Source organism: Solanum tuberosum, unplaced genomic scaffold (genome assembly GCF_000226075.1).
Source record: "Solanum tuberosum cultivar DM 1-3 516 R44 unplaced genomic scaffold, SolTub_3.0 scf00098, whole genome shotgun sequence".
In the NCBI taxonomy this organism is placed as follows: domain Eukaryota; kingdom Viridiplantae; phylum Streptophyta; class Magnoliopsida; order Solanales; family Solanaceae; genus Solanum; species Solanum tuberosum.
The window spans coordinates 1,353,570-1,365,022 of NW_006239026.1; the positions used below are offsets into that span (position 1 = coordinate 1,353,570).

Below are 11,453 nucleotides of genomic sequence, written 5' to 3' on the forward strand. Positions count from 1 at the left end.
ATTTTAATACATTTTCCTTGTAGAATAAGATTTCCTTGAATTTAATACTTTTTCTTGTGGATTTTTTTCAATTAAAATTGAATTATTTCCTTAAATTTTAATACCTTTTCCTTATGGAATAAGATTTCCTTAAATTTTAATACTTTTCCCTTATGGAACAAAGTTTTCTTTCTCTATAAATAGGAACTCATTTATCCAAATCATATCACAATATTATTAAGAATAGAATCTCAATAATTATCTCTCTATTTTTTCTTCTCTTTCTCTTATTTTATAACAAAAATAACCAACTTAATATTTTAGGTTCAAGTTTCAATGGATATGAGGAATTATTATAATAGAGTACCAAAAAAGAGTTCGACTTCTCTAAGTGAACCAAATAAAGAAACAACGGTAGATCAATTAGAGATATTGTCACATTCTTCTAAAAAACAAAGCACTGATATAAATACTCTAGAAGTTGCTCCAGCAAAAAGAACTTCAGTTATAAAAACGTTTCATTATATGAAATCTCGTCGAGTACAATTGTAATAATATATTTAAATTATGTTTTCAATAGTAATTTATTTTGTCTTTATGTTAGTTTTGAATTATACACTTGTAATTTTATTAAAAATATTGCTTAACTTGATTATTTGTTTTGGTAATTTAAATCATCATTTTTTAAGAAAAAATTTATAATTAAAAATTTAGACATTCTTTGTAAAATTTCTAGCTACGCCTCCGCCAACAAGAGGAGAAAAAGGAATGGTGGAATTACCATCTATCCATATTCAACGCGTGGCTCACGTGCTTCAAGAACACTATTATTAAACGTAAAATGAACTTTTCATATAACAAACTCAAAAAAAGGAACGCCACTCAGATTCATTTGACAAAAAATTAATAATCGAAATGCACAAATTCTGAGCAATTTCTCAACTTGATAAGCTTTGAATTTGAAGTATTTTTTAGGTAAATCTGTTCTTCCTGTCCCTTTTGTTGGTATTTTGAGCTATTAATTACCATTTTTTGCTTGTATTTGTACTTAAAATTAGCGATCTGAATTCATAATACAGGTGATTTATTGCTGGATGTTTGATTTACTATCTAAATTTTTTAGTTTCAGCTCGAGCTATTTGTGGATCCATTTTTTTGAATTTTTGTGGTTACTGTAGTTCATTTTTACGAAATTGGATGAAATTCTATGTATTGATCGGAATTCAAATAGGTTTTAACAGTGTTTCTCTGCTGTTGGTAGTGGGTGGACAGGCTTTATAATAGCGTGTTTGGCCAAACTTTTAGAAAGCTGAAAAGTGTACTTATTTTGGAGAATTGAGGTGTTTAATCAAACTTTTTGAAGAAAAAAAAGTGTTTTTGAGTAGTAGTGGAACTTTTTTTTAGGAATTTTTCTTAAGAAAGTTGAGGTGTTTGGCCAAACTTCTAGGAAGCCAATGTGTTTTTATAAATATTAGGTAAAAGAAATGCTTATTTTAGAGAATTGAGTAAGTAGCAGAAACTGCTTGTTAGAGAGAAAAAAAGTGTTTTTTGAGTAAGTTGCAGAAACTGCTTTTTAAGAGTGTTGTTTTTTGAAGAAAGGTGAGGTGTTTGGCCAAACTTCTGGTAAGCCAAAAAGTGTGTTTTTGAGTAGCAACAGAAACTGTTTTTCAAGAGTTTGCTTTAGAAAGTCGAGTTGTTTGGCCAAACTTTTAGTTGCTCGGGGCGTTATTTGACGGAGATAAAAAAGTTGTCTCTCTTTACTTTAGGAGCATGTTGATTCTAAAAGCTTTGGTTTTTCCAACTCCAAAATGGAAATAAAGGATCTGCGAAAGAATGCATCTCGTGTCTATGTGGTAAATCTGTCGAGATTGAGTACATTATAACCTGCTTTCTTCTTTTAAGAATTGTATGGTTTGATAGTGATTTCAATATGGAATACAACTTTGATGGAGAAACATGGCTAGTAAAGGATTCATATAGCCGACCCCAACTTGTTTGGGACCGAGGGCATAGTTGTTATTGTATGGAATACAATTTTTATCTGCTTCCTCTGTTTTATAAAGTGTTGATTCCAAAGTTTCAGTTTTTCCAACTCCAAAATGGAACTAAGAAGTTTGTGAAAGAATGTTTCTTGTGTCAGTGTGATAAATCTGTCGAGATTGAGTACAATATAAACGTGTTTTCTTCTTTTGGAAATTTTGTGGTCGATATTTATTTCAATCCCACAAGCATTCTGTTGTACATGATGATATAAAAATGTTGGATAAACTAATACTTAAAATTATGCAGGTTCTGATTAGCTCAATGAAGACAGAGGGTCAGGGAATAGATATACTGGAGAATACGAGCGATGTACATAATAGATTGCCTCGTCCAATGATCCAGTCTATTTTCTCAGGATTCCAGGAAAAGGTCCAAGAGTGTGTTAAGGTTTGTTCCTCCCTCTTCAATATGCTTTTCGACGTATATATGATCTATATATATTCACAAATTTTCTTCATTGCTGCAGTCAAATTTCAAAAGATTGAAAATCGCTCATGATAAATCAATCATGAGAGGTAATAACAAAGGAGCAACTGTAGTCATAGATGTGGATAAAGAGAAGCAATTACAATCTTGGAAAGAGAATCCTAGTTGGGTTGATCCCCCGCCATTTGTAAAGGTAATACTGTAGTGAAATTATTGGTAGGATGTAAAATTCCTATTGTCGAACTTTAAAAACAGTCAATGGACTGCTGAAGCTATTCCCTCATAGCACTTAATGGGGATATGACCTCCTAGTTTCTTGTGCTATACCTAAAAAGGATGATTTCAACGTAATGTTGATTAGTGCATGTTGCTCTTGTGCACGAGCCTTGTTAATCTTCTCTTGATAATTCCAACTTTTTCAGATATTCCGTAGGGTACTTATTCAGATATTCCGTAGGGTACTTATTCAGTTTTACCAAACAAGGAAGTAAGGAGGATCATAACAGATTGATCTTTTCAAAGTTCATATTTTTTTTTTGAGAAGTCACATGTTCAGATGTGACCACCGCATTTGTTGTACTTAGTAGAGCTTAGTTATGTTGTTTGATTTTGTTATGAGGCGTTATGATTTGTGAACTTTAATCCTTGCAGGTAAGTGTACCCAAAGGTTCTCTTTGCAACCTGAATGTGAAAGTTAATATTGGACTGCCCCCAGATACCGTGTTTGACATTGTAACCGACCCTGAAAATAGAAGAGTCTTCAAGAATATCAAGGTAAGATATCTCATTACTATGTTAAAACACCTTGTCTCATCACAATCTTTTCAACGGAAGTAGTATCATCCATCGAAGGTGTAAAATTTCTTTCCATTTATATCTCATATGTTACGCTCTTCTTCTCTTAAGCTTTATTATCATTTGCCTTTTCACTTCTAAATATGATCTGAAGTTTCTACATATAATTTCAGGAAGTATTATCAAGGAAGGTGTTGGTTGATGAAGGTTCAAGGCAAGTAGTGGAATTAGACCAAGCCGCAATATGGAGATTTCTTTGGTGGTCAGGAACAATATCTGTTCATGTATTAGTCGACCAAAACAGAGAAGACTACACGGTAATCACTAACCTGATCACTGATTAATTGCTGGTTTTTTACATGTTAGACCACACTGCCTGTTTCTTATGTTGCGTCATGAATTAAAGGAAAACGTGAGAACTCAATTCAGTCCACGTTTAGTGAAACATAACCCATCATACAAGTATAAATTCGGAGAATAGTATTTGAACTTTGAGTAGTACAGTAAATTTCTGCATTAAGTTTTGATGCTGAAAAAAATATCAGGTCCAATCTGTAGGACCAACCTGATAGTTGCATAAGTGACTACGCAAATTAGAACCATTTGTCTCATCTTGATATATAGCGAACCTATATCCTTGTGCAGCACGAAATTGCAAGCTCCGGTTTACCATCCCGAGTCTCCAAGTAATTTGTAAGTAGATTTGCGCCTTTGACTGTAAATGCAAGCATAGTTACTGACTGAAAGAAGTGTTGAGGACCGGTGCTTTTAGACAAAAAGAACTTCTTTGTGCCTAAAGATTTGAGCTTCGCGTTTAGTGCTTCTTTCAAGCAACAACAGTATCTAACAACGACTAGCATCACGGTTCACCATACTTCGGACTGATGCCAGTTTGCAAAACTGCTATGGAAAAGAATAGCTTATTGTATTTCTCCTACATACTTGACTTTTGATTTTTTTGTTTGTTTGTTTGTTTAGATGAAGTTCAACCAAGTGAAAACTGGATTCATGGAAAGATTTGAAGGTCGTTGGAAAGTAGAACCCCTGCTTGTTGATGAACATCTTTGCCATCCCTTCAAACCTAAGACGTTAGCGGATTACATTTCATATACTAAAGGAAAAGGAAGGATTGGATCAACGGTTAGCTTGGAGCAACTCATTCAACCAGCTATTGTACCTCCTCCTCCGATTTCATGGTATCTTAGAGGAATAACCGCCAAGACAACGGAGATGATTATAACAGACTTGGTTGCTGAAGCAGCTAGAATTCGAGGATCTTCCAGTAACGATGGTTCCCAGGGTTTGAAGGTAAACGAAGAATCCTCCATTGAATCTCAAGTAAGCGATATTCGTGATATAAAAGAAAGGTGGGCCTTAAGAAGGAGAACATCAAGGCATCATCGAAGATCATCTTCGATTGCCAAGTAATTGTTCAGAGTACATTCTTTGTTGTATCATAGCTGATAGATATACTCTATTAAAGTGTGATATTGGTATAGGGAATTACTCTATCACTTCCCATTATATGTTATATACTTTTCTTTTCAATCTGTTCCAAAAAGAATATCGTATCAACACTTTGAACATCACATAGATGATTTATAGCCACACAGAAGTCCATGGCTTGTTCTAGGCTACAAGTTTTGGATTCCGTGCTCAATCAAACATCACCACATTAACTCGGATGGAAAGAGAGTGTATAACAATCTATAGCTCAGTATCTATACTGGTTTATGGCTCATCTGCCTATTAAAAAATGAATCTAAACTTGTGTGATCATAAAAGCAGAGAAAGCAGTATCATCAGAAATTTGAAAAATTCACAACAATATACATTAACCATACGAGTCAACGGTTTATAAACATTTGAAATGGCATGAATAAAGAAGTTTTAACAGTTTTCGAGTAACAATTGGTTTAAGGGGAACTGATATCTTACAAGCTGCTGAGAAACTATATAATCCAGAACCATGATACAATGGAACCAATTGCCAGACCCATCACCAAGAACAAAACGAGTAAGGTCCCAGCGATCTCTGCGTGTTGCAGTTGAACAGTTTTTGGACCCAAGATCATTAACAAACTAGTCAGGTAGCCGTTAGTTAATCCCAGTAGACAGGTTAGTATTGTGACAGGAAGCTCCGTCCTAAAGAATTTAGGCCCATGTAAGCAAGCGTAGAATAGAGGCAAAAACAACAGCCTTGCGAAGCAGGCACCAATAGCAACCTTGGCATTATCAAGAAATAATACAGGAGTCAGAGACTTCCCGACCAGATCAAACACATTGTAGCCGGTAATCAACAAGATCGGATACCAATCCGTCAGAAGTTGAGAATGCACATCTTCTGTGATATATCCTGGAAATATAGACAAGGTGACCACATAAAGACTGACGATACCAAAACCATACCATTTCACAGTCCCAACAATGTCCAGAGTTGATCTCCATAATTCCGGAGTTAAGTCACCCTTATCCTCTCTCTCCTCGTTCACTGCCTGAATTTTGAGATCATTGTAGTACTTAATTACTGGAAGCCTATGTGCAATATTGTAAAAGACTATGCACAAAATCATCACAGCGATGCTGAAAATAAAATAAAGGTTTGCACTCTTTCTCAGCCCATTAGCATCTTGTGGATATACAGCTTTGGTTAATATTCTTAGCAACGAAACAAGGACACCTGCAACATAGAACAAGAGTCTTAAGATTGTTATCCCAACTTTCTGATCTTAATGTGCTGATTGGACAAAAAGAGAGGGAATACAAATGTTAAAAGCCAATAGATTTGGGGAAGTTATATTAGGATGCTCTTTTCTTGAATCACCCTAATGAGTTAAGGTTAATGGCACAGAAAATGTCAATATGTCACAACAAGAAGTTTTTCAGGGTGTCAAGTACAAGACCAATGCCAGTGATATGACAAGGGAAAGGCCAATGCCCAGCCACACTAGGCCTCACGGAATGCCATACTCTTCTTTCTACTGTTGTAACTTATAATTAGGAATCTCGGTACTTAGATATCTCTCCTTGTTTAATTGTTTTCATTAATTCCTATAGTTTCCACTTACCTTTTTTCTCTAATAGCCTAAACTTCTATATAAGGAGCTTCTTGTATATTGCTTTCAAGTTACAACCAAATTGCAATATAATGTTTTTGCTTATTTTCTCTTTTGGCAAGGTATCAGCATCACTTGTTACAACCTAGTAGTTTAGCGGTGGGAAGCCTTACGCAGCATGCATTTAAAGTATTTCTATCTCCCCTCATAATTTTACTAGGCTGGCCTCTTTCTTGTGGCCGTTCAACATCATCGTCCACGGTTCCAGCTACTATTTTGACCTTTGTTTTGACATCACGTCTCATGTTTATCCAGGAATTTATCTGATAGTGTATGTCAGTTGACCTATCAAGTTAGCGCTCCAAACAAACCTGTCAATTTAGCAGTATATACATGTTCACCAATCAAGCTAACACTTTATATTTGTCAAGTCAGTGTTATGTCGCCATCTAGCAACACTATCCTATTCAGCATCATATCACCGTCCAATGATCTGTCACTATCCAGTTTGCTCTACATCATCATCCAACAACGCATTACTATCAAATCAGTGGCACCTCACTATCTAATTGGTAGTCACACACCAGTCCAATCAGTTGTCGTATCATTGTCCCATCATCACATTCACTGCCATGTCATCAACAGTAACTTCTTTCGGCTTACTTGATTTGACCATCAAATTTTGATTTGTAAAATCATATTTGCCTCAGTAGCTTGAGTGTGAGAAGGAGCACGTTGAAAGTCAAGAAAATTTGTGCAGTTATATGTTAGAATGCTCTAGAATCATTATATGTGCTTATATTAATACTATAGATTATTCCTAATTCCGTCATACTTAAGAATCTTGAATGTAAGTAACTTCTCCTATTTAATGACATTTCTTATTTCTAGTAGTCCTAACTTCCTTAATCTAGTACCTATACACCATACACCTGCATAAGGAAAGTCTTGCTTGTTCCTCATAGCCAATTGTACAACGCTCTCTTTTTATGACATACAAAAAACTTGATAGTGGAACTCATAAGACATTGCACGTAATATTTTCCAGGGTGACATTCCTACAAGGAGCACAGAGGTGTCCAACAAGAAATAATATTTGCTGAAAAAATAGTAAGCATCATGTTTTTGTTTCATTACATATCATCTTCCATCATGAAGAGCAGCAAAATATATTCAACAACTAAATGGTTAAAGCAAATTTTCCTTTACAAAGTCATGAAGAATTTGATCTATTGACCACCTTGACAAACAAATGATATCAGATCACTGAGACAGATTACATAGTGCTTGATAGAACACTTCATCAGCTAAAGAGTCTGAAATATTAAGTGGGTTTGACTTATATTTAACTAGCTGCACTACCAGCTTTAACTAAATCCCAATCTAGGGTGAAGATAATATGGACTAGTAGATATCAATTCAATTGAATTATCCTATTCCAGTGGCAAATGTGAATAGAAATCATCCGGAAGACAAGATAACAGGTTGGACAATCAGAAACACAAGTTGCAACAGTTTTAGCAGATAAGGGAGAAGAAGATGTTGAAGTTCCCCAAATTCTGAACGGTTGAGGAAACAAAGTTCACTAGCAAATCCAGTGAAGATTTGCATTGACTCATGGCCAGATACTTCCCCTGAACAACTGTTTGAATATCTACTGCAGCTTTAACATGAACAACAACAACACCATACCCAGTGTAATTCCACAAGTTTGGTCTGAGGAGGGTGCGGTATACACAGAACCTTATTCCAGAGGTTGTTTCTGATAAATTTTTGGCTCAAAAGAGAAATACACTAAACACATTGCAAGAAAAATATGACAGCATAATAACAAGACACAAAGTAAATGAAGCAACCGATAGTAATACACATTCCAGATGAAATTGAGTTGCATCAACTATAACTTTAAAATCAACTAAGCCTCAATCCCAAAATAAAAACTTAGATCACTATATGAATCATCAGTCAATTCAGGTCAATCCATTCCAATACATAGAAGATCAGATGCAATATCATCAACATCAGACTCAAATTAACCACATAAGAGTCAATCCAGGTCAATACTGAAAATCAAAAAGCAAAAGAGGAATTTTCAATACCAGAAAAAGCAGTTCCGGCAACAGTAGCCTGCATATACCGATCCGGCAACTCTCCGGCAGCTCCAATAACTCCACCCTGAACCAACGCATCAGCAAATCCACAAATTCCAACCAAACCAACAGTAACACCAAAACCAGCATACACTCCAACTCTCCCATCCACATAAAACACATCCATCAACGGCACCATAACAAGCGCAACCACAAATAAAAACATTCCAACATTAATCCTCACAAAAGCACTAGTCTTATTAGAAAAGGCAACAATCAAGAGCAAACAAATCAATCCGACGATCATGTAAACAATGGCGAAGATACGATCTACCATAACGTCCGGGTAAAGGTAAGTGAAGTAATCGACGGCGGTGATGAATGCGTTCCATGGGAGGAGATAACCGGCACCGAGAGTAAAGTAGATTATGTAAGCTATATGGAACGTGTCTTTCGGAATTTTAGGATTTGAAGGAGTTAACAGTGATGTCGATTCTGAATCGCCGCCGTTCACGGTGGTTGCACCCATCGCCGGTGGTTTTTTCCGGTATAATTTTACTTTTTCTGTGGATAATAATAAGTTGTACTTCCGTAGTGGTTAGTGAGATATTTTAATTTCATAATTCTCAACTACCTTTATTAGCATAACATGTTTGGATGATGGTTCTCTATTGTATTATGTTAATTTAAATATAATATTTATTTTAATTATTATTTAAATTCTATAAGATATAGAGTAATTTTATATTATCGAGATATGAATTTAGATAGGTGTGAAGGTTAGTAGGAGTAGAGTGTTGTCTTGCTTTGCGAAGATTTAGGCTTGTTACGTAGTATTAGTCGTACTCGTACAGTGTTTATTATATGGTGTTTGTTATATTTCAATTATCACACTATTATGATGTTGTTATTGTTTATTTCTTGTAAACTTAACACTGTTTTTTTTAATCAACTTTAATCAATTGATCTGTTTTCTTCCTTATTTTCTTCTTCTTTTACTTAAGTTTGTTGCATTTGAGCTGAGGGTCTTTCAGAAATAGTTTATCTACCTCCATGAGGTAAAGGTGAGGTATGCATATAATTTACCCTCCCCAAACTTCAATTAGTGATTTCACTAAGTATGTTATTATTGTTGTTGTTGTTGTTGTTGTAGTATCGTGCCATTTAAATTCATTGTCTTAATATTATTATTTTTCCATTTTATCTTTTTTTATTATTTAATAATCTTACCATTTACTCTACTTTTTCGTAGTAGTTCTACCGCATATCATATTTCTTTTAATAGGATTATCATTCAAATTGGTGATATATTACTTTATATAACGATAGACAACGATATTAACTATTCAAATGAACTATTTATTTAAATACGGAAAATGGTCAAAATGGCCCCTAAACTATGTGAAATAGATCACTTATACCCTCCATTACATTTTGGGATCAAAAATACCCCCGCCGTTATCCTAGGAGACCACAAATACCCTCAAGAGTTAACACCCCAAATTATTAGTGATGTGGCAAGCCACATGGGACTAATCCCTCCACCTAAGCATTGCCAACTAAGATTCACTACAAAAGAATTTGACCTTTAGCGGCGACAATAGTCGCCACAAAAGCGCAGAAATCATCACTAAAAGTTTTTAACATTAAATTCTAATTTTGTGTTTTTTCTTCATTGTTTTTAAAAAACCAAAAATGATATCGATTAAGTAGGAGTTTTAAGACACTGTATGTTTTATTTTATGTCAAATGTAAATGTATAAAATGTACAATGATGCATTATATAGTAGGAGATTTGAATCGAGAAGTAATTTTGATGATTTTTCGTAATAATATTGGATTATTTTAATATTGATTTTGCAAAGTTATTTATTTTAGAAAATTTGGTTGCAATCGAAAATTAATTATCATATTTTTTTGGTTGAAAAAATAGGTTTTACTAGCGAATGGTTGTTGGAGCCTTAATCGTCACTAAAAATCACTAATAACCTTTAGTGACAATATTTTGGGATTTTGTGGCAACTTTGTCGCCACTAAAGGTCAAATTCTTATGTAGTGAATCTTAGTTGACAATGCTTAGGTGGAGGGATTAGTCCCATGTGGCTTGCCACATCACTAATAATTTGGGGAGTTAACTCTTGAGGGTATTTGTGGTTTCCTAGGATAACGGCGGGGGTATTTTTGATCCCAAAATGTAATGGAGGGTATAAATGATCTATTTCACATAGTTTAGGGGCATTTTTGACCCTTTTCCGATTTAAATAATATAGTATGATATAATACAACATAATACAATATAAACTAATACGTAACCATCATCGCAACATAATGGTTATGCCCTTGAGTGTTGAGGTAAAAAATATTACTAGCACTTTGTATACTGTTTAATATTTTTATATTTAGTTAACCAATATTTTTTAACAAAAAAACTTCAAAAATTAGGGGAAATATCTTTTTGGTATAAGAAAATTAAGTTTTATAAGTGAAATTCTAACGTTAAGTTTCTTCTATAATATTTATCTAGATTATGTAGAAATTTTTTGAGAATATATAGATTGCTTGTTTTTTTAAAATTCTAGAAAATAAATTTAAAAATCACTTCTTTTTCAAAAAAAAATAAAAATTTAGTAAATGTGTTACCTAATTAGTACTTATATTAAATTAATAAATATAAATATATTTATTATTTAATTATGATTAAATGACATGAATTTATACTTAAATTCAAAATTAACTTATTTGATTTAATATAAAATTTGGTAGGTGTAAATGATTATGAATTCACGTTCCCATCATCTTTCGTAAAATAAAGTCCATAAGTATTTATTTAATGTCCCATGTGAGGAATAAGTGAGGAAAAAGACATCCCAATAACAAGGAGTTAAATATTTAATTATTTAGCATAGTTGAGGGGATGAAGGCAATAATTAATTGTAAATATAGAAGTAAAACGAACGGTACGATGTCGTTTTAGTGATGAGTTTGAATATTTCTTAACATTATAATTAAAAGAATATTAATGAAGAATTGTATTTGGTGTTGGAGCAAGGAAAGTGAGACTTCA

The 11,453-nt window shown here is 33.8% G+C and overlaps 2 protein-coding genes across 4 annotated transcripts; one reads left to right on the top strand and one right to left on the bottom strand.

Moving 5' to 3' along the window:
- The first annotated feature begins 824 nt into the window (after positions 1–824).
- LOC102597312 (uncharacterized) lies at positions 825–4,791 on the top strand. Of its 3 annotated transcripts, none has more exons than XM_006348461.2 (6): positions 825–954; positions 2,269–2,409; positions 2,489–2,641; positions 3,100–3,222; positions 3,417–3,560; positions 4,222–4,791. In XM_006348461.2, exons 2-6 carry the CDS (start codon positions 2,284–2,286, stop codon positions 4,669–4,671), a joined length of 996 nt encoding a protein of 331 aa, XP_006348523.1. In that variant the 5' UTR covers positions 825–954; positions 2,269–2,283; the 3' UTR covers positions 4,672–4,791. The 3 variants fall into 3 exon arrangements, with proteins under 3 accessions (XP_006348523.1, XP_015164741.1, XP_006348525.1); XM_015309255.1 differs by having other exon boundaries at positions 825–951; positions 2,267–2,409; XM_006348463.2 differs by lacking the exon at positions 825–954 and adding an exon at positions 1,528–1,832.
- A 254-nt stretch (positions 4,792–5,045) lies between these two features.
- LOC102596988 (equilibrative nucleotide transporter 1) lies at positions 5,046–9,037 on the bottom strand. Its single transcript, XM_006348460.2, has 2 exons — positions 8,399–9,037; positions 5,046–5,923 (listed from the first exon to the last, which is right to left on the bottom strand). The coding sequence occupies exons 1-2, from the start codon at positions 8,916–8,918 to the stop codon at positions 5,196–5,198; spliced, it is 1,248 nt and encodes a 415-aa protein (XP_006348522.1). The 5' UTR covers positions 8,919–9,037; the 3' UTR covers positions 5,046–5,195.
- Between the last annotated feature and the right edge of the window lie 2,416 nt (positions 9,038–11,453).

Coding starts and splice junctions, on each gene's coding strand:
- LOC102597312 (XM_006348463.2), top strand. CDS start 1,788: ATGGAAATAAAGGATCTGCGAAAGAATGCATCTCGTGTCTATGTG. Junction 2,410..2,488: donor AGGTCCAAGAGTGTGTTAAG/GTTTGTTCCTCC, acceptor TCATTGCTGCAG/TCAAATTTCAAAAGATTGAA. Junction 3,561..4,221: donor AAAACAGAGAAGACTACACG/GTAATCACTAAC, acceptor TTGTTTGTTTAG/ATGAAGTTCAACCAAGTGAA.
- LOC102596988 (XM_006348460.2), bottom strand. CDS start 8,918: ATGGGTGCAACCACCGTGAACGGCGGCGATTCAGAATCGACATCACTG. Junction 5,924..8,398: donor TGCCGGAACTGCTTTTTCTG/GTATTGAAAATT, acceptor TCTATGTTGCAG/GTGTCCTTGTTTCGTTGCTA.